A 22,253-nucleotide genomic window follows, 5' to 3' on the forward strand; every position below is an offset into this window, starting at 1 on the left:
CTTCTTCTCGTATCAATAAAATTCACGACGAAGTCGAAGAACGAGACGTCTATTTTTGCATAATTATTGTGTGATGGTTTTTGTCTTAAAAAAAGGGTACAGTAGGATCAGTGCATTTATATATCGAGAATAATTCTGAAAAGAAAGAAAATTACAAAAATATATATCAATAGCGTGTATGTTACAATGATTGTCATTATCGCCTTACTTTATTCCTAAAACGCTTATTAAACATGTTTTCTGCGTCTGAGTATTTAAGAAGTTAAAAATAAAGGTACGTATACCTAACGTTGTTTGTATAACAATTTTTTCCTTGAAAAAAGAACCAAGCTTCGATAAATTATTGCGCTACGTGGAATAAAGCTGATTATTGTACTAGAGATTTCAAAGCGAAAAATAAATAAAAACATAAATCACGTTCATACAAAAACTTTGCGTTTTCGTTTTTAATTTCGTGAACCCATTAAACTATATAAAAAAATAATTTTCATCATTGCTTATTTTGCTTGTAATTTATAAAATGTTAACAAAATTATTTATACTGACAAAAAAGTGTATAATACTTGTCGAAATAAGAGTCATAAAGTTCAATAGAAAAAAGGCACCCTAAAAAATCATCACCGTACACTCGTAAACAGGAAGAAACCACTCACATCATCAATTATACAGAAACCTACAGTACCCAACCCACCTCTCGGAAGCACTAGAAAAGGACAGCTGATGATTTTAGAGTGAGAAAGCGCATTGATTATCGTGGACCAATCGTAACACTCCACGAAAAGTGCTGTTGTGTGTATATGCATACGCGGCTTCAAAGCGGAGGAGGCAAGTGTGTGTTCATCATCTCCTTCCAAAAAAGGTCTATTCCTTTCAAAATTATTTTTCTTTCAAAAAGACGCCAGGCGACGACGAAACAACTACTCGGCAACGATCTGCCACGATGCAGGACATACCAATCCGTGAGTTCTTTTGCATTTATTTTTCGCACCGGCTTTGTTTAATTTCTCGGGAAATACAACTTTCTCCTACACTTTTTTTTATTTTTTTGTTAATTTTACACATTTTTAGACTTTGTAACTTTGTTTTAACTAATTTTCAACGGAAATTTTTTCCTACTTAGTGGAATTGGAATCTGAGGTTATGCTTTTTCTAGGATTTACATTACTGTTACTCGGTTTAGCCGGTGTACAATGCATGTACTCATCCAATTCAGATGTCGTCGATCTGACACCAAATAATTTTGACAAGAAGGTGATTGATAGCGATAGTATTTGGATTGTCGAGTTCTATGCACCGTGGTGTGGACACTGTCAATCACTCAAGCCTGAGTATGAAAAAGCTGCTACTGCTCTCAAGGTATAGCCATTCGACTGATGGAAATTGCTAGAATGATTAAAGCATTATTATTTGAATTGGCTTTTTTAAATCAACAAGAATCCATTCACACTCTTTTATATGTCACTTTTGCTTAGTTTAGAAACTTTCTATCATTTATAATTATTTATAGTTTATGTAACATAATTTAAAAAAAGCAGTTTTTAGATGCAATACTGATGATTCATGCACCAATATCTTAATTTCTAACTCTTCAAAGCATCTATTAAATTATAACATTGCTATTTTCATTCACTATAACAATTTTACTTCATTGATATAATTCCTATTAAATTTTGTTTATTCTTGCATAATTTAATATCAAATTCAATTGCAGGGTATTGTTAAAGTTGGTGCAGTCAATGCTGACAACCACAAATCTCTTGGAAGCCAATATGGCGTCAATGGTTTCCCAACCATTAAGATTTTTGGAGCAGATAAGAACAAACCTGAGGACTACAATGGAGCTAGAACTGCATCAGGTTTGGTTGACGCTGCTCTCAATGCTGCTTCTCAGAAAGCTCGTAACAACTTGGGCGGTGGCAGGAAGAGCAGTGACTCTAAATCCTCATCTGGATCCAAAGATAGCAAGGATGTAATTGAACTCACAGATGAGAACTTTGACAAACTAGTCATGAACTCTGAGGACATGTGGCTTGTTGAGTTCTTTGCTCCATGGTGCGGTCATTGTAAAAATCTTGCTCCTCACTGGGCCAGTGCTGCTACTGAACTCAAAGGCAAGGTCAAACTTGGTGCTCTTGATGCTACTGTTCACACTATTAAGGTACATTATAATTTTTTTCAAATAAAATCTCATTCGTTCATGAAATAAAAAAAATTAATAGACTTTTTTGTATACTATAGGCTAGCCAATATGAAATTCGAGGCTATCCTTCTATCAAATTCTTTGCACCAGGCAAAAAAGATTCAGACTCTGTATCAGATTATGATGGTGGCCGTACCAGCAATGACATTGTTACCTGGGCTCTTGAAAAATTGACTGAGAGTGTACCAGCACCTGAAATTGTTCAAATTGTCGATGAGAAGAGCCTTAAAAAGGCTTGTGAGGATAAACCTCTGTGCATTGTTTCTGTCCTGCCACACATTCTCGACTGCCAATCTGAGTGCAGAAACAATTATCTGTCTATTTTGAAGACTCTTGGTGAGAAGTTCAAAAAGAAGATGTGGGGGTATGTATTATCTTGAATATATTTCAAAGCTTTCATCAGTGAAGAATTTTTATTTATAGTATCATTTTGTGTAAGCCATACAAATTGAAATAATTTCGATTTTTCTTTCAGGTGGGTTTGGGCTGAGGCAGGCGCACAACCAAACATTGAAGAAGCCCTAGAAATCGGCGGCTTTGGTTATCCAGCTCTTGCAGCAGTGAACATAAAAAAAATGAAATACTCCCTTCTCAAGGGTGCATTCTCGCAAAACGGTATCAACGAATTTCTTCGTGATTTAAGTTACGGTCGTGGTAGCACAGCACCCCTTAAAGGCACTGAATTACCAAAGATTTACTCACATGAGCCCTGGGACGGTAAAGACGCTGAACCACCACAGGAAGAAGACATTGATTTGAGCGACATCGATCTCGATGAGAAGGATGAACTTTAAAGACTGATGATCGTGCGCTAACCGTACTTAGCTTCACTTCCAGTGCGCAGCGACATTCCGAACTCTATTTTTCTACTCTTTGTCACCTAATCACATATCAATTTTTTTTTGTTTTTACTATGTTGATTTTTTTTCTGTGACAATGAAAATCTGCAATACTGTACATATACGATTCTTCATTCATCTTTCATTATTTTTTGCCGCCTTTTTAGCGCGTCTTCCAGATGCTCGACATACTCGATAGTACATACAAGTGATTATTGTGTTACTACAGATGTTAATCAAGTGTGATGATAAGAATCTTTCTTTTGTCATTATCATCAAATATAAGTTTTGTCGTAATGTTACAAATTAAATTTTTTTATTTACATGTTGGTTCCAATTTTGTCGATTAGTTGTCAATTATACTTTCGTAGAATTTTGTAAGTGACATTAACATATTAGATATTATTTATTTGAAATAAATAAATGGAAATTTACTACTTTAAAACAAATTCGTACTTTTCTCCAATTAAACTTTTGTTAAGTATATACGTATATTTCAAATAATAAAAACAAAAAATTTTTATGCAAATAAGTTATTTATTTTTCAAACTCAACGGTCATTGTGAAAATTAATATACGATAAAGAAAGGACTAAAGAAATAGCTTTAATTTGAATCGCTTATTATGACATTTTTGCCGAATTTCGGTAAAATCGTACCAAGATCAAAGGCAGTTTTTGTCAAATTTCCGGCTGTTTCGATGTCTTGGTGAAAACGGTCTTTGACGCTGTTGTAACTGTCGGATACGGAATTTCTCTCGTCTTGATAAGTCTCATTGAAAGCATTCTGCAGTCTCTTTCCAGCGTTCTAAGATAAGCATTTTTATTTGAGCAAGCATAGAAAAGTCGTTCAACAAAAATTTTTCGGAATAACTTATTATTACCTGAAATCCTCCGCCAATGCTACTCGCACCCGAGCTGGTTAAGTTTGTGCTGTCAAAATTCGACTGTTAATACAATACAATTTCAATATTACTTTTTGCACTCACACACAAGTTAAAAGGGAATTGTGAAAAAAAGTAATATATATTTCACCTCTGATCCACTACCAAAGCTGTCAGAAAAACTTGGTAATTCGGACTTTTTAGATGAGGAATTTATTTGCCGTTTAGCTCTCAGTTCGATAACTGCACCCTACAAACAATTTTATATAGATATAAATTACGGTATGGAGGTTCTCGATTTGGAGAAAAATATTAACGACTTACGAGAGCCAAAGCCAAACAGGCAGATAGAACGAAAATTGTCTTTAAACACATGTCGTTAATACGTATAATTTAATATTATAATTTCTCGTTCGAAGAACAAATGCATAACTAGCCGCATCCCGTCGTATTTATACGAAAACTTAGCTGCCTTCGCGCGTCAAAATGTTTGTAGACCAGCAATAATCTATTGTCGAAGAAAAGTCTGCGGCCTAGTTTAACAATTATTAAGCAATAACAAGTTTGCTCAATTGAAGCGTAAGCATTGTCTTGCCATCACTCGACTGCTTCTATACCTGCGATGTTTTTCAAAGATCGACGCAAACGTTATTGCAGTGTGATGGATATTTGCATTTGTCAGAACGTTGCAGTTTCATAAAAGAAGAAAAATTAATAAAAACTAAATTTTTTGTCATTTTCATTTTTATTTTTTTCAAAATTATAATTCTTTAAGGGGCACAGTTGATGTTAAACAATCAAAAAGTTTTCTTGATTATGGTATACAGAACATTCTATTAAAGTTATCATCATAATGAAACACTTGGTAGATACTTTAATCTTGTAAGGGCCCTGGAAAATCCCTTTAAACGCAACAACTTTTTTTAATTTGATTTACCACGCTTTTCTGAACGTTAGAGTGAACGAAAAATTATTCTTACAAGTCTTATTTTCTTCCTTTAAATTAGTACTCTAGATTCAGTGAAAGATTTTTTGAAAAAGTCAATTTTACCATTTTCACGAGAACTTTTACCAATTTCTTTTGAGTAAATTTGAAAAGGTTCTTATAAATATTGTGAAATTGAGTATTTTGAAAAATGATTCATTGAATTTTGAGTACTAATACAAATAAGGCAGAAAATGAAATCTTCAAAAATGATTTTCGTTCACTCTAACGATCAGAAAAGCTTGGTAAACCACTTTTCCCCTTATAGTAATGGATGTCATGTTGAAGCATTTTATTTCTGATTTAATTGGCTGACATGGTATACGTGATGTGTTTTTATGTGGGGGCAAATAACTGAATATATGTGATTTCGAATTGAAATTTTAGTAGTAAAAATTCAAAAACGTAAGAACACAAGGGTATACTTCAAACGTATACTTCAGAATTAATACATATTTTTCCGTTGCGATTTGTGTTTTTTCAAAAAATTGAAAATCAAATGTTAAATATATTAAATAATATGACAGGAAATGAAAAAAAAGATAAGAGCGCGCGAGGCGTATCTAACGTCACTAATTTTCTATAACTAAGATATCATGGTTAAGGAGATTTTCTAGGGCACTTAATTGAGATTTTGGGAGTTGAAAAGAAGAAAATGACAGAATTTGCCGAGTACTTCAAGATAAAAATGTTCATGATGATAAACTTTATTAGAACGACTTTTATACCAGAATAAATAAAACTTATTATTGCCAATGTTTAATACGAGCTGACCCTTAATCTTTCTATTTTCTCGTATAAAAAAATACAAATTAACGTACATCTTGCTAATGTCGATTTCTTCAGTATCTTCATCGTCAACTTCGAAACTCCGCCTTTTGCCGAGAAGACTTCCCGACAGCGATATTGCCAGAATATTGCTCCTGTGATTTAAAGGACTTAATAAGTTTCCCTAATAACTGTTGGAGTTAACATGTTTAACGAATAGCTCGTAGATGGAGCTGGACGCTGCGCATTCAAACTATAAGTATGTCTTGCCGAGCAAGTTTTACACGACTGTGTGCCGCACTGTTGATATGCTCTCTTATTTTAATAAATCTTATTTCTCTCAAAATCCTTGTGTGATTATTACCTACAACAATGTCGCTACGTCCTACAATAACAAAACCTGTCTGGAAGATATCTTTACCAGCTCTAAAGACTCCTACACCAGCTTTTACAGAATTAATCACTTCATTGGTTGCTTCCTTGTTTGCGAGATGTCATTCTTCCCAACCATTGAATATACCGTCGGGTACACCACTGTTATCTTGTCACCACTGTTAAAACGAATGTTATACGCAATGAGAAACAATAAAATTCTTTTATACTAACCGGTGGCTTCCACGCCCAGAATAAAATAGATATTTAATTAATTTTTTGATTTAATGAAATTTTCATGCAAATAAAAATTACGAGTTACCGCGTATTTTTCCCAATCGAAGATCAACCGCCAAAGTGTGGGAAATGAAAATTAAAAAGTAATATGCTAAAAATTTTCCCTACCGGATTGTCACATAAAATTATTGATTCTTACGCGTTTATTTTTCTCAGTGTTAGTTTTCAGTTGCAGCTTACGAGTAGTAGTGTGACTTCTGTATGTAAATAATACAGTCGCTGCAATAGAAAAAAATGTGAAGTTTTTTCCTAAAATTTAATTTTCGAACACAGTAAATTCTGTTATTAGAAAAGATATGAATTACCTCGAGTCGGGAGTTGGAAACTGTAAAGTAATATTTTATTGTGACTAGCTCATAAGCATTCTAGCAAAATAAAAGAAATAAATGTTCGATGACTATTACTATTTCCTTTTATCGGGACCGTAGAATAACGGGAAATGAAAAAAAAAATAGAATCTAGAGTAAACATTTTACTGAAAGGCATCTAATGGGTGGGTACTAGTAAATTTCTTGCCTTCCACGGGTCTACGTGTTCTTTGTCGTCATTTTTTCCTTCGTCAACCTGAAACTTAAAAATATATGAAAATTTGCACGAACATACATAAATACTTTCATTGCACCTAATAAAAAAGTCAGTAATTACCTCTGTTCCAACGTAGTCGCTCATCTTGTTGCTTGAGTTGTCTGGATTCCGACATTTGAAAATAACAAAACAATAGATGTCTATTATTGTACTAAAAAAATTAAATATTTCTTTTGTGATCATTTCATTGAAATAAATTTATTTATAAAGTTACAATTTTTTCGAAAAACGAATTAAACTAAATTAAATTTGTTCCTACCTCCAATCCTAAAATTTCAATATCACCATCTTCAGAGTGAAATTCGGACTTGTCAAAGGACTAAAAAATCATTCGTGTACACATTTCAATACGAGGCTGAATTTTTGCAACTGTCGAAATCAGTGTTCTTGCCATTTGATTAGTGGCAAGACAAAAGCAATGATATCTTATCACATCTGTAATAATGGCATTTTCTCTGTCATAATCTTTCTGCATACAGGAGAGGAACATCAACGCGTACACATCCGAAAAATAAAGTCATATAAAATAGAGTTTACTTATGTAGATTCGTTAGTCGTCCATTTGGATCACTTGATAGGCAGCGAAATCCTGTTTGTGAAAAAAAGCTCTTTTAATTTGACGTAACAAGTATGTACAAACACTTATTATAAGTGCCAGCAATCACACGCAATAATGGAATAATGCAGGAATGATGTTACTTTTAAAGCTCGACAGATTTTTAATTTAGATTCGAGATACATCAAAAATTTGCTATATTCATGTATGAAGGTAAATGACCGTAAAATGACGCTGTTATTTTTTTTAACCATTTTACATTCTCAAAATTTAAATTAAACAGCTTGAGCTTTGAGAGCTTTTTTATCGTATAAGATTTCTCCACAGCTTCTCCTACGAAAACAAGCTGCCGCTCGTATGTCAAGCAAATTCGATAAACGCGTTGTCTACTTTGGAAAACTATAAAAAAATCTTATCTGGCGATTAATTCTGTCTTAGAAAATTTAATAACACATCGCTGGCAATATAGTTGTTTGTATACGTTAAGTCGTTCGTAAACTTTATTTCTGTGTCACGCTAGTGAAACACTACGTGATATTTTTGACAAGAAGCAAGAAACTAAAAGCCATAGCGTTTTTCAAGTCTTCTCTGATATATGCTCATCAGAATAGTACGTGAATATAAAACAAGCGTTTAAAAATTACGCAGTGTCGTCATTTGTCGCGTAAACGAAACGTCGAAATAAATTTCAGTCTAGACGTAGGAGGAAAACAGTCGATTTTGAAGGCATTTTCGCGAGAAAATATCCTAGGCCACTGACAAGATCGAAGGGATCATTAGTCGTTTACCGCTACTCATACATTAAATAGTCCAATTAATGAAAATCCATTAACACCAGTTAATGTCGTATGGACGAGTCAATTTAATTAATAAAAAAAGTATACATATATCCATTCAACACTGCGTCCGATCACTGAATAACTGACTTAGAAATGATTTATTTTACTCGCAAATAAACTGCCTAATTTAGTAAATCGTACAATGACTTGAAAATGAAGATATAAATTGTGGGAATCACATTGGACTTATAGCAAACGATAAAACTATATTATAGTTACGTTACGTAAAATATATACAAATGCCTAATCAACTACAACCAATTTAAAGCTCGTATGCTTATTTTGCTCATATTATACCCTTTCACTTATTATTTATACGACTCTTTTGTGAGTTTTCAAATTCATATTTTTCTTTGAACGTTAGCTACAATAAAAATGTTGTATTTTTAATTACCTTACCTCGTCAAAATGACGATTAATGCGTACATCTCGAGATTGCGGTCATTAATTTTTCTGAATGAATACGTGAAACTGTAGACCGGTGTTTCCTTTAAGTTATAATAAAACGACAATGGAGATGTCAATTATTTTTATTATCAGACAAATTTATAATCATATAAAATACGCTAAACCACATGTAATTGAAATTTTATTTTATTCACCATTTTCTAAATAATTCATTGCATAAATTTTCATACATATAAAAGAAAAACATTAAAAGAAAATTCCTTTACATCATAAATTGACAGTTTGATTGTTCTCATCGATGATAAAGTTATCCGAATCGAAGGTGTTGTTCATTCTTTTTGGATACCGTTAATATTTGGCGTTCTTTTGTATAGGATTGATTCAAAGTTTTTTGCTTCTTGTCAAAAATTACGTCGACGATTTCTTTAGTCTTTTCCAAATAGTTACCGTTGAGTTGGAGTCTTTCTACAATCTGTTGCTTTGCATCTATCAACTTGTCGTTGGCGTCATTATTTGTGTTTAAGTACGTACTGTTTACACTTATTACCGAGTCGACGACGTTTTCGACTGTTTCTTTATTGACGTTGATCGTATCCTGCCAATTTCTGACAATGATGTCCAATGATCCATCTAAGTCCTTTGGCTATAGTTTTGAAAAACTTTGTTTTAGAGAATGCGTATAAAGAAAAATTATTCCAATGATTTAAATTGCTAAACTAACCACATTTTCTAGCTGTTTCATCTGAAAAGTGAAACATAAGTTTTGCTATTTGTAGTTTTTTTTTAATTTAAACTTTTTTGCGATTTTGTTCTTACCGTTTCCTTCTTCCAGTTCCAATCATTTTTAAATGGCTGATCATGAAGAATATAAAAAATTAAATTTTTTGTTCTCTTTTTTTTTCTAAGCTCTGAGTTTATACAAATTTTGATTGAATCTTACCATTTCACCATTATTTTTATTACATCTTCGAGTAATAGGTTCTCTATTGAAATTTAATAACTACACAATGAGTAGAAAAAAAATTAATCATCATTTACAAGTTTTCAAATTCATACGTTTAAATTATTGCATATGTGGAACAAATACCTACTCTCTGAAAAATACCATCATACGGCATCTGAAATATTTCGGTTTAATTTAAATTTTATTATAAAATAAATGTAAATAAATTTTACGCTTTAGCTCTTACCGCTTTCGGCGGCAATTCTGGTATTTCTACCTAGGCGCCACAAGTGGATGACAAAAAATCAGATGTTTATTAAAAATAGTTTTTTAAATGGTCTTTTTAATTTACAAAGAATTTGGTAACATACAAAAATACTTTCGATATCTTTTGGATCCGAGACCTGTGAAATAAAATTACACTGTCATTAGTTATGAAATTATTTTTAAATTAATTGATGTATCTAACCTTTGATGGATCGTTGTTGATTATGGTGTCACTTTCGTCATACTGAAAAAATTAATAATAAGTATAATTTTTATGAGGCGTCATGTTGAAACGGAATTATTTCGATGAATTCCAGAAATTAAGATTTGTCAACTAAAATTATCTTACTTCTTTTGGCGCTACAGTTGCAAATGCTTTAGGTTGAATAATCTATATAAGGATGTAAACAGCAGGAAAAAATCAATCAACGAACTAAAATAAAAAAAAAAGAGCTTCTCGATGATATTTCGCTCATAATATTATTCTTCACTTACGTTATTTCTATTACTGAATCTGAGGAACTGGCCAGCAACGAGACTCTGTGAATTGAACGTCATTTAAAATATTTTTCCGCATCCCCGCTGCAAATAGTGATGACTTTGCTCGCTGAAATTCGGCCCCAAAGTACCACCTTCCCAGTCATGGATAGAAAGTATTCGGCGCGAAATACTTTCTAGCCTTAACAGGAATGCCAGCACTTGCGGCCGAATTTTCGTGAGAAAAGTCATAAACTTTTCCAACGGGTCTCTTGATGTTTGAAAAGATCGTATGTGCAACTCAAAAAAACTGGGCCATGTACCTCTCACGAGTTTCCTACCTGCGGCATCCCCTCGGATGGTAACTTACCCGTGAGAGAATTAATGGCTCACTTTTCTCTCACTATGTTGCACAATGCATTATTTCGCGATTTATACGTGATCATTCTGCTTTTTTAAGTTGTAATATCGTATAAATTTCCATCGTGTAATAAACTTAGCACTCGTGTGATAAAAAAATACTACACCTTGAATTATAGGCTGTTTTATGTAAATTAATTACGATAACAATTTTCTCTGATAGTGCTTTCATTATTAGTAATATGCGGTGACGACAATAATGGATAAATTAATAAGGATCTTTAAATAATGACAATTTCATCCGCCGAAAGAAAAACTATTGACAAGAATTAAAATAAATCAAGATTATTTGAAATACTTACGAACAAGTTAAGAAGGAAGCAAAAAAAATTTGATTTCGATGTCATGATATTGACGCAATTCTTCAAAAAAGTGTTCGACTGAAATGAGCGCAAGACGTCAAGTACGCAGGCTACACTAAATTTTTTTGTCTGCACCAATAAAGCGAGACGCATTTGTGTCAATAATACTAAAACGTGGAAACGATATAAGCTAAACTGTATAATATGTTTGGTAATTTTGCCTTACTTTGGCATTTTTTGGAACTTAGCGCATTCTATCCATCAAAACAACATTAATTGAAAATCCTAAATTTTTTTAATTTCCGGTGATATATTTTATTGTCATACATGCATACTATGATATATATGAATCAGGCCAGCAAATAATTCGTATAGATTAAAAAAATATCAACAATATTTCGACTTATCATGAGTGCTACGTTGGTACTCTACTAATCATTCATCCATGAAAAAGTTAGTTGCTAAAACTCAAACCAAGTTGACTGACATTCGATTTTATCTTCCGTAGGACACAAAGTGATATTAGTACTATAATTTTTTGTAGGAAAAACTGTAATAAAAACTCATGGAATTATTTCAATCGGATTTTTATTCAAGAAGAAAAAAGATAATCAAATGCGTTACTTCAAGTAAATTGAAGGAAAACGGAAAATATCATTTTGAATTGTTCAAGTATCCCAGCTGGTACATTGAAGTATTACTACAAGTCGCCAGAAATAAAATCGATATAGTAAACACCCCCCACCCCCACCAACAGGATCGCCTTAAGCATCGGCTAAAAATTGGTCATAGTTTGATTCGTAATACCACACATAATCGTTATTGTGTTGCTGATTTTCGTTGCGATGCTGGTCATTATGTCACCCGTCATGATTTTGCTACAACTTATCTTCGCTGATGTGAAACTCGCACCCGAGTACTTGTGTTTATAGCACCAGCTATTTTTGTCTTCGCTTTGCTCGCTGTTTCTTCCGATCTGTCAAGAATCGGTTTGGATCTACTGTGTCGAGATTAAAATATCATTCTAAATGAAGAAGCTGGTTCACTGAGACTTGAATCATTATATCTTCACTGCATCTTCGGCAGATAGTTCATATCGTAGAATGATCAGGATGAATTATTGTTCGAGATCGCCGATATGCTTTTATGATTTTCTCTCCGTGAGAAGCCGAGAAAATATATCTTATCGGCAAGATCACTGCCCAACGATTTGGAATCAATATTCTCGTTTCGCGATAAAGAACAATATCAATAGCGCACACCCCTTAATCTGTATAGCAGATTGCATTGGTTGACACAATTATGCTTGGGCTACTTATGTCGTGGCCTGGTTCTTCAGCTGGTTGGCAGCAGCTGGAAGAACCAACGATGCAGCGTCTCCTAAATGGCGGACGCTAACCTCGGCGAGTCGCTGCCGACGCGACCTCGCGGGTAATGCGATTGCACGACCTTGGCACGAATGCACACGGTCGTCACGCAGATACCCGGGCAAGCGGCACCCGATATAGAGAGTGAACGGAATTATTCACGTCTTCGCAGTTTATTTTGAATAGGTCGGGAATTTTCGGGTTGCCTCGTGGTTACCGTCAGCCAGCCACCCACGCTTTCGCGGCCTCGTTTTCAACGGATATCCTCCGCTGACTTGTAGTTTTGTACTTTTCAGCGAGGCTGTTGACAAGCTCCTTGTCGACCGTGCGGTTTATTGAGATTCTCGTTGCGTGAAGAACATTTTCAGGTTGTGCTAGTACTCCAGTAGTGCGCGTGCGATCCGTGAGCGTGACGTTTCCATAAATATGCCTTGGTCTCTTTTGCCCGGCTGAAAGTTGATAATTATCTTTAACGGTTCGACTAGGAGATATCGATGCCATTTTAGTGCTTAATAGGGCCGAAACGACAACACTCGCGCGGAGCGATATCGCTACGCGTCTATACACCACTGCTGCTACACGTGAACTGACTAAATTTTGTCTAAACTAAAAACCAAATTTCATTTATACACTCCCGGTCACCTATTTTTACCCCCCCCCCCCCCTTCATGGACAAAATTATTAAAACTTTGCAATTGTCCATTTTTGGTTCAAATTAACGTACAGAGTTGAGCAAAAACAAAATTTTACGTTATTCTACGTAAATAACGAAACATTTTTTTTTATATAAGTTTTTTTCTATCAGTATAATGTACGGAGATATGAAAAGTTGAAGTAAAGTGTAAAATTTTGGGAAAACAGCTGACACCGCCATCATATACGTTGAAAATAATTTTTTAACAAGTGATTTAGATAGGGTTTGGAAAAAGCCACAAATTGCCGTGCTCCAAATTTTTATGTTATTTTTTTTCGAAATTTGGCGGGAGATCAAAGATGAACAAGAATTTTTAGAATTTTCAGTCTTCAATTATCGATTGAAAAATATAGAAAATGTATTTTATTACATTCATGAGTTACACCATTTGAAAGCACTTTTCAAGAGCTTTCAAATGTACGTCCGCCCGACTCTGTACGTTAATTTGTACCAAAAATGGACAGTTTCAAAGTTTTAATAATTTTATCCGAGAGGGGGGGGGGTGTAAAAGTAGGTGACCGGGAGTGTATGTGCGTTCGATCAACGGTCGATTAGCATTAAGAACGGTAAATAAAAAATCATCCCACATTCGTGATATATCTCTCTAACAGCTTCTAAAATAGCGCCAGGCACGTGGAATTCTGACTCACAAGGAAAAAATCCACCACCAATTGTGTTGTTATTGTTTTTTATTGATTCCGTCGTACATCGCGTTTTGATATTAGTTACAGTCTCTTTGTCCATTCCGCTCAATATCGAAAGCCGTTGTTGTTGCTATTGTTGTTGTTGTTGTTGCGAGACAAAAGACTTAAACCAATTTTCGGGATGGTGGACAATAGGCCGAACCCGGTTTTTAACAGGGTAACGCCGTCTTGGAGTCCGCGCTTGCCGACTTCGTTGACAGTGTCGGCGACGTTATTGACCACGCGCTCGGTGTCGTCGTAAGATTGACCGAGGGCTGCGCCGAGTCTGTTTACCGAGTTGTCGACGAAGTGCTGGCTCCAATCGATCACCTGCATTCAACATAAAGCTTCGTCGAGTTGGTGTCGTCGACACGAGAGACTTTTAAAGAAATGAAAGCCGAGGATGGATCGAATAAATTTACAGCGCTTTCTTTTCAAGCTACTCCAGCATGCAAAGTGCGTCGGGTTGCGTTGAAAGTTCGAATGAATTATTCAACATTCCAACCCGAATCCATCCGAAACAATCGCGGCTATCATTTTCAATTGCATCACTTATTCTATTTTACTGCAACCAATTGAAATTTACGTGATTAGGAATCTCTAAAATAGGAGACTGGTACTTAGGGTTAGCACTGCCTTGACCATCGTTCAGTCTAGCGAATCGCTGAAAATAATGACAAACTAAATATTTTGCAAGAACTTCAATTTACCGCACGCAGTTTTGATTATTTACATTTTGTAGCTGATTTGGGTTCAAATCTTGAAACAGATTCGGGTTGAATCCTTGGAATCGGTTCGAATCTAATTCTCGAATCTGATTTGGATGACGTGGCTGGTTGGAGTCCAAAAGCTGTAAATATGGATTGAACCGTAAAATACATTGAAAATGAAAATTTCGAGTTTGTTTATCTTTGATTTCTCGAAATAACATATGTATGCACTCTGTACCTGATTTGGCGTCTGCTGGTTCGCACTGGCATCTTGGGGCCTGGCCTGAAGACAACGTAAACGTAAGTCACAACATTTGACCCATGAAAGGCAAATCGACCGCTGTCGTATTATTAGCACCGCGCTAGAACTGCATTAAATGTTGCTGCATTCCTCGGAAAAATTTGCTTAAATACATCCTTTTAATATCTAAAAGAGCCTCTTAATTCGGATGGTTGAGAAATACATTTTGCATGATTGAGAAGTGCAGCGACATTGAAGAGACGGTCCGTGCAGTGAAAAACGTTCACGTACCAGAGCAACGGCACAGTAGGCAAACAGACAGACAGCAACTTTGGAGAACATCTTTGGTCAGTTTCCAAAAATACCGAAATCCGTGCGATTCGAGCACTGAATCCGTGACACGGCGGTGCTATGCTTTTATACAAATTTCGCGAAAGTGAAATATCAGTCAACTCATAATCTACTGTTTGATCTCTAAAATTCTTTGCAAATCCTTGACTATGATAACGAGAGCTGTGGACTTACACGCGCGCATGACGTATCAACTTGTACACGCCAATTGCCATTCCGCCATTGTCGTCGTTGTCCCGCGGTTGGCGTTTAATGAGCGAAGCTTCTGTTTTTTTATCATTGTGATTTCGCGCTAAACCTTACAAGAAGGTTGCGCTTATTTTTCAGCACGCAAGAATTTATGACGGCATTGTAAAAACGTTTACGATTTGATTAGCTTGTTAGTTTTTCTTTTAGTCATCCCGTTCGCGACGTGGACGTAACGGCTTATCATCGGCAACGTGCCGCCAATTAATTTGAATGGAAACAAATGGCTAAACAACCGAGGCCTATCCTATTCGATGAGCTTATTATTAGCTAAATGATGTAATTGATTTCAAATAAATTCTCTGCGGTGAGAAGCGCAATACTGCAAATATTTGACGAAGTCAGAATGCCACGATGTAATAAGAAATATTAATACCTCAATTACGTTACGCGCTTCACATGGTTGATTTCTCGGTGAAAGCATCAGTCTTAAAGTCGTAATGACGCACCAATCAGTATCATGTTTTATAGCAGCTGTTATAACATAGTTTTCAAATAATTTTTTATTTCGATCAAATTGATCGAAGACACAAATTCATCTAATTGATTATCGGTTTCTGAGGCAATGCTCGAAAGTTATACGAATCAGATACAAATACAAGTTATTTTTCATTTTATTTTCGAAGTAATTTTTTCTCTCCTAATGCAATATTTTTCCCTCGTGTGTGATCATTGCCATATGAAAATTTATTACGCGCAATTTACAAATATCGTTCATGCGGGTGTGTACCTGTGAGCATGGCTTGAAATCAAGCATACGATTAGTACAACTTTTTTGTATTTTAATGCTCTTTTTTGCATTCATCTTTATTCGTCTCTTTCATCGGACCATGTAAGATAAGAGAAAGATATTGCAAGGCAAAAGTTAAATAAACGCAGTATTGGCAATTTTTAAAAATCTAAATATATTTCGGGCATTGATTATTCGATATACAATTTTTGTAATAACCTTTTCCGTCTATTCATTTTATGACTAAGATAATAGCAGTGAACTGGGATTCTGTCTATTATGGATCCCACATCCACAACTGTGGTATTGAACATTATTTTGTTCGTTTCCTCGTTTCTTTATGCACATGTTTAGAATTAGCTGTTGTTCATAATGACTTACTTTGACCGGAACCGACATTGCTTTCTAATATACAACCTTAGTAAATATCGTTATTTTTTAGGATATCCATGATGTTCATAGCGCCATGGTCAACATTAATTTTATGACGTCCATGATATTATGATTATTGATTTTTTTATACAACAATGTTTCCATGCTTTTTTTTTGGTCATGATGATTTTTGAGTTGATTGATCTCGTTGTTCTCGTTTACTTTATAAAATATTCATGATTCTTAGTTGAAACAGTCATCCTATTACTATAAATCAAATAAACGAGTGCGGCACATGTCAGATAAGTTATAAACACGGATATTATTTGTTTATTTATGCTCGAACGGCATATATGGATTAATAATGTTTGTCAAACGTAATGTACAGTATAATAAAGTACTGAAAGTCCTTTAATTATATTAAAAAATATTACGTCTACTGATCGAATATTAAAATATTCTGAATATTATTTTCGATTGCTTATTCGACAAAGTACAAAAAATAATCGTTCACATTTTTAACAACGTTCTCCAAATTGATAGCTTGTAAGTTTTTTCATACAGATTATATTGGAGATACATGAAATGGAAGCATTGTCCGTGCGATTCTAAACATTTTTTTCTATTTTTCTCTACTTTTCCTTCCTTTTCCAATCATTATTTGCTCATTCGTGAAATCATTCGACAGTTATTGAAAGAAGTCATATGTTTGAATTTTGTTTTCATGTTAAAATAAATCCTAGTAAAACTAATATCATTTTCGGTATGCAACAAGGTCAAAACAATTCTGATTTTTTTTAGGTCAAGCGATATTAAATAATTCTTCGCAATTATATGCAGTTTTGTTGAAGAATATCTAATCACTTTGCAAGTTGGAATGATAAACTGAAATATAATACATACACCCAAGATTCGTTTCTTAAAACTAAATATTAGCATGGGAAATTATATGGATGCTTATACGAATGGAATCAACTTTTAACTAATTAATTTGATTTTTAATTCATAATTTTTATATTTCGAGTCGCATTTAAAAAATTATACTTTCAAATATGGTATTAGATGCTTTAACAGTTACGATATTTACAAGGTTCTGGTGCCTTAAGATATGCAATATCCCGGTTCTACGGCAAGCTTATGCTTTATATAAAACTTATTTTAATGTCTAATGAGCCAATATTCACATTTTAATGGAAAATCATTAGTTAAAATTATTTTAACGAGCTCCGTTACCATTATAGTGTTGGAATTTTGATAAATTGAATTGATCTCAATTTCAAAAAAATATTATTAATGCTTATATTCAATTCTTACATCAAACTGTAATCTTATGTTTATGTATTCAACATTCAAATTTATCTACGTCACGTAAGATTAAGGCTTGAATTCGGCAATAGACTAAAATAAGAACTCGTAATCACTCTAAACTAGGTCTATGGCTGTGAGTATTATATTTATATGTAAGTGTACTAATGTGTAAAATATAGTTTTTTTAATTTTTTTAATGAATTTCCTAATAAAAGTTATGTTTACGAATAAAAAAATATTGACTTTTATATTTCTTATTTCTTAACACATGTTGCACTTTGTTAATTAGGTTCGTATGATAAAACCATTCATATGGTTATTCTTATATGTAAGAACGAGATTGCTGTGTGAACAGATTTTATCTGAATTTTACAGTATTAGTAGATATAAAATGTTGTACGAATATCTTTACTAAAAAATACTCTGTAATTATTGTTCCATCTTCTGGGCAATAACATATATGTTAATTTTACACAAAAATTAGACGAATTACGTCGTTCATTAGTTACTTTATTTCTTTAGTTTACTGCGAATTTTTGGAGACATCCTGTAAACAAATAAAAGAGAATTACATTGCGGAGGGGCATACATTGATAAATTATTTAACGTTTGGATTAAGCGATTGTTTTCTTTTGGACGAACTGCAGTTGATCAAAACTTACTCCAAAAATATTAGTAAAAGCACTGATTCCACTGCTGAATAAGTCCAAGCTCTGCTTGCTAGCGTTACTGAACACTTTCTGTCCCTGCTGAAAAGCATCTTGGCCTGATTTTATTCCATTCCCAATCATCTTTTGGCCTTCCCGCATGCTTCCGTTGACGCCGTGGCCAACGTTTCCAGCTGCGTCGCCAAAAGCTTTCTGACCTTGCTGGAAAGCATCTTCACCCGTCTTGATTCCTTGTATCATTATTTTTTGGCCTTGTTCGATACTTACCTTGATACCATCGCTGAATACTTGGCCGATGTCGCCAAACATTTGTTGTCCTTGTTTAACAGCACCTTCCGCGTATTTCTGGCCTTGTTGCAAAGTATCACTTCCCATTTTGTTTGCTTGATCAAGCTCTGTTTGGCCGTGTTTCCTAGCATCTTCTACCGTCTTTTTTCCTTGTTCGAGTCCTTTTTGACCTTGTTTCACGGTATTTTCTACGGTCTTTCTTCCTTGTTCGAGTTCTTTTTGGCCTTGTTTCACAGCATCTGCTACCGTCTCTTTTTCTTGTTCAAATCCTTTCTGGCCTTGTTTCACGACATCTTTTACGGTCTTTTTTCCTCGTTCGAAGTTTTCTTGGCCTTTTTGCAACACCTGATATCATGAGGTTTTAAAATTGAGATTTATTAGGATTATTTTCATTTTGATGAATATTGCGATTCATAAATTGACAAGTTTACCTGATTGGATAATTTGCTTACATTTTCCAAATCAACACCAGCGGGCGCCGACTACAAAATTAAAAGCATATATCTTTAATTTTTATGAACTTGAAAAAATGAAATTATGAAACTTCAAGAGAAAACGCTACAAGTCGGTAACATTTCAAACTTTCATTTTCATAATCATGTGGTTTTTCAAAGTCAAAAACTCATTTCATCTTTCGTTCATTTCTATAATACATAAAAAAATAACGTTGTTTCAATAATCAATGTTATACAATTATTAAAATGTATACTATACTTACGTAGGCAATCACAAAATTGATCAATAACACTAAAGTAATTTTCGCAATCATTGTAGACGACTATTCGAATGAATTGTTAGATTTGTCAAATGAAGTAAGGAAGTGCTTTGTTCATACGTTTATATACTCCACAGCACTACAAAATTAAGGAAATTTTTAAAGATTAATGACGCTTTTAGATAAAATCTTATCTTCTCTCAAAATCTAGTTGGTTAGACTTTTCCATTTGGCATATTATTTCATACGTTCAAGCGTCAATTCTTCGTCCATAATTTCCCATGAATAATGATGCTGAAGTCTTAAAGAGTTTTCTGAAGAGTTATTATGTCATTAAAATCAAACAATGAGTGAGCAAAAATAATTACCGCGTCTAAATTACAGTATTATGAAATGCCAATAAGTCACAGAATTCATTAAATGCTTCCGCAACTTAGTAACTTATTCAATTGTTGAAATTACACTTATAAAAGTATAAAAAATTAATATTTTTTTTATGATAAAAATGAATTATAACTATGGAATTTTCAACCTTTTAAAATTATATTACTATTTTTATAAAAAGTTCTATTCAATTAAATTTTTTTATACAAACGAAATAAATAAAAATATTTAACTTGATGGAATTTACAATATCCAAATAAATTTCTTAACAAATTATTACATACGTTCATCGGGCTCGTCGTAATATATCTCCCATCTTTGTTTGAAATATTTCCATGGTCAATTACAACTGTTTACGATTCATATGGCTACTTTTATTATGTTATTGTCACTTTTTTTCTTGTCCTTGTTTTTTTATGTTGGATTTCCCAAGATCATAATTTTTATTAGTCTGCGCTGTTTTTTCTTATCTGCGATTGCTGTTTTAGGGACAATTTTGCATTCCTACATTGTTATCTTCATCATCTTTGCTACTATATCTTCAAGCTGGTGCAAGAAAGTATAAATTAATTTAACGATCGTGTCCGAGGGCCAATGTTCGAAAGATGCCATGCCCAGCGGCAATCAGCTAAGAAAAGCCAAATCTGAGTTATATTAAATAACAACAAAGTTAATTGTTGCCTTTAAAATAAAACGGGTTCGATGAAACAAATGTCATTTTCATCGTCGCAGCGTGCTACCAGCGAATATTAAAACAGCCGTTTGAGCGTCACGACACAAAACTGTACGATTTCGATTTATTCGCGCTATTTATATTGACTTGCCGCATCTATACATTTTCTTCTGCGTAGCACATTATTTTGCAACGCGGAAGAATGTCATTACAGAAAGTTATCCTTCAATTTTACTTAAAATGCTTATTATAAATTTAAGATTCGTCGTTCTAATGCTAACATACGTGATCAATTTAAACATAAAAACTATAGTTTGCGAATCTTTTACTTGGAAGCGTTTATTTTATTCAGTAATATAAGTTAGCCAGCACGTTTATAAATCATTATATTAAATTAAATTAGAAAATTATTTAGTTTAGTTCAAATATTGAGAATCAAGTAATGAGTAAAAATAACATTGTTACTCTTCAAATATTCATACGGAAACATCGAAATATATATTATATCGATATTTGTTTTTAAGATGTCACTCACTAATATTCAAAGCTTAACAGTTTTCTTAAACGTGGGTAATATAGTTTATGATATTAACTAGAAAATAAATTCGTAAAATCTGCAATTGCCCTTTTTCATTTTCATCATATTGTAAATAATTCTTTTCACTTACTGCAGTTTACATGTCGTATATAGACTACATTTTTAATATAATAAAAATATTTAAAACAATACTAATCAACTTCGGATGTTTCGATTTAAAAAGGATTGTCAGTCATCAAATAATAAAATTTTAAACTCATGTAGTATTGTCTTTATATATCAATATATATTTTATAAATTATAGAAAAATATATAAGTTTTTATAACGACGAAAAAACTTGTAAAGCTTTGTACAATAGAATTTTATCATAGCAATAAAAAATTGACAGGTGTGATGGCACATTCCAAAAAGTTTGGAACAATTTTTTCAACTTGTATAATTTTTTCAACATTGAAGTTAAAAAATAAAGTTGACGTGGAAAATGCTTTAATTTCCTCGATCTACATTATTGGCATTAAGCTTGTATTTATTTTTTAGAGTTAGTAAATACGAGATTCTGACATATCAATCTACGAATATGTACTCAACAGTGTCGCCATTTATATAAAAAGTAGAAAAAATACTAATTTGAAATTTAACTTTAAAAAAAATTGATTTTTTAACGAAAACATAGAGATTCATCGTTGAGAGATTCGGATGACCACGAGTCACACTCTCATGCGGTAAAGAGTATAGATTGCGACCAAAGATTTAAATGAAAGAAATAAAAATGCACTAGGACTGCACCTTCATGACAGCCGAGAATTTCTGATAGTGAGTTGTTGCTGCTTTGCCCAGATCTCGGTTTTCCTTAATAGTTTACAGCAACCACTATGAAAATTAATTTATAAAAATAATTACTCAAATACACAACTCTTAAAAATCTTTTACGTTGCTAAGATAAAGTACAGTTTTCATTAGTAATGTTAGGTTCGGTTGATATGTTGATTCTCAAAAGTTTAGCAAAATTTAGCGAGGTTTTACTGTTATGCACAGTAATATGTAAAAAATGTATCGTATCGTGGAAATCAAATGTTGCTCTTGTAAAGTTGAAATTAATTATTTACATAAAAAAATCAATTAAATTGAAAAAAATTGCTTCTTC

General features: G+C 33.4%; 5 protein-coding genes across 7 annotated transcripts; 1 reads left to right on the forward strand and 4 right to left on the reverse strand.

Annotated features, from left to right (window-relative positions):
• Positions 1–757: 757 nt before the first annotated feature.
• On the forward strand, positions 758–3,483 carry LOC131669905 (protein disulfide-isomerase A6 homolog). The gene is made up of 5 exons (XM_058945103.1): positions 758–959; positions 1,154–1,356; positions 1,712–2,158; positions 2,239–2,564; positions 2,676–3,483. Exons 1-5 carry the CDS (start codon positions 941–943, stop codon positions 2,992–2,994), a joined length of 1,314 nt encoding a protein of 437 aa, XP_058801086.1. The 5' UTR covers positions 758–940; the 3' UTR covers positions 2,995–3,483.
• Positions 3,484–3,556: 73 nt separating this feature from the next.
• LOC131669906 (uncharacterized) lies at positions 3,557–4,390 on the reverse strand. The gene is made up of 4 exons (XM_058945104.1): positions 4,246–4,390; positions 4,073–4,171; positions 3,922–3,984; positions 3,557–3,845 (listed from the first exon to the last, which is right to left on the reverse strand). Exons 1-4 carry the CDS (start codon positions 4,294–4,296, stop codon positions 3,645–3,647), a joined length of 414 nt encoding a protein of 137 aa, XP_058801087.1. The 5' UTR covers positions 4,297–4,390; the 3' UTR covers positions 3,557–3,644.
• Positions 4,391–8,947: 4,557 nt separating this feature from the next.
• On the reverse strand, positions 8,948–9,725 carry LOC131669940 (uncharacterized). Its single transcript, XM_058945162.1, has 4 exons — positions 9,672–9,725; positions 9,548–9,583; positions 9,453–9,473; positions 8,948–9,374 (listed from the first exon to the last, which is right to left on the reverse strand). Exons 1-4 carry the CDS (start codon positions 9,672–9,674, stop codon positions 9,039–9,041), a joined length of 396 nt encoding a protein of 131 aa, XP_058801145.1. The 5' UTR covers positions 9,675–9,725; the 3' UTR covers positions 8,948–9,038.
• Positions 9,726–13,882: 4,157 nt separating this feature from the next.
• On the reverse strand, positions 13,883–15,445 carry LOC131669932 (uncharacterized). 2 transcript variants are annotated; one of them, XM_058945157.1, is made up of 6 exons: positions 15,361–15,445; positions 15,127–15,249; positions 14,833–14,877; positions 14,618–14,734; positions 14,471–14,548; positions 13,883–14,214 (listed from the first exon to the last, which is right to left on the reverse strand). In XM_058945157.1, exons 2-6 carry the CDS (start codon positions 15,175–15,177, stop codon positions 13,951–13,953), a joined length of 555 nt encoding a protein of 184 aa, XP_058801140.1. In that variant the 5' UTR covers positions 15,178–15,249; positions 15,361–15,445; the 3' UTR covers positions 13,883–13,950. The 2 variants fall into 2 exon arrangements, with proteins under 2 accessions (XP_058801140.1, XP_058801139.1); XM_058945156.1 differs by having other exon boundaries at positions 15,127–15,421.
• Positions 15,446–16,295: 850 nt separating this feature from the next.
• On the reverse strand, positions 16,296–20,627 carry LOC131669911 (uncharacterized). Of its 2 annotated transcripts, none has more exons than XM_058945111.1 (6): positions 20,182–20,627; positions 19,517–19,827; positions 19,251–19,280; positions 18,778–19,143; positions 18,505–18,711; positions 16,296–18,389 (listed from the first exon to the last, which is right to left on the reverse strand). In XM_058945111.1, exons 2-6 carry the CDS (start codon positions 19,565–19,567, stop codon positions 18,366–18,368), a joined length of 678 nt encoding a protein of 225 aa, XP_058801094.1. In that variant the 5' UTR covers positions 19,568–19,827; positions 20,182–20,627; the 3' UTR covers positions 16,296–18,365. The 2 variants fall into 2 exon arrangements, with proteins under 2 accessions (XP_058801094.1, XP_058801093.1); XM_058945110.1 differs by having other exon boundaries at positions 19,230–19,280; positions 20,182–20,624.
• Positions 20,628–22,253: the final 1,626 nt, after the last annotated feature.

Source organism: Phymastichus coffea, unplaced genomic scaffold, assembly GCF_024137745.1.
Source record: "Phymastichus coffea isolate CEN01 unplaced genomic scaffold, Cenicafe_Pcof_1.1 PCOF00098, whole genome shotgun sequence".
NCBI lineage: Eukaryota > Metazoa > Arthropoda > Insecta > Hymenoptera > Eulophidae > Phymastichus > Phymastichus coffea.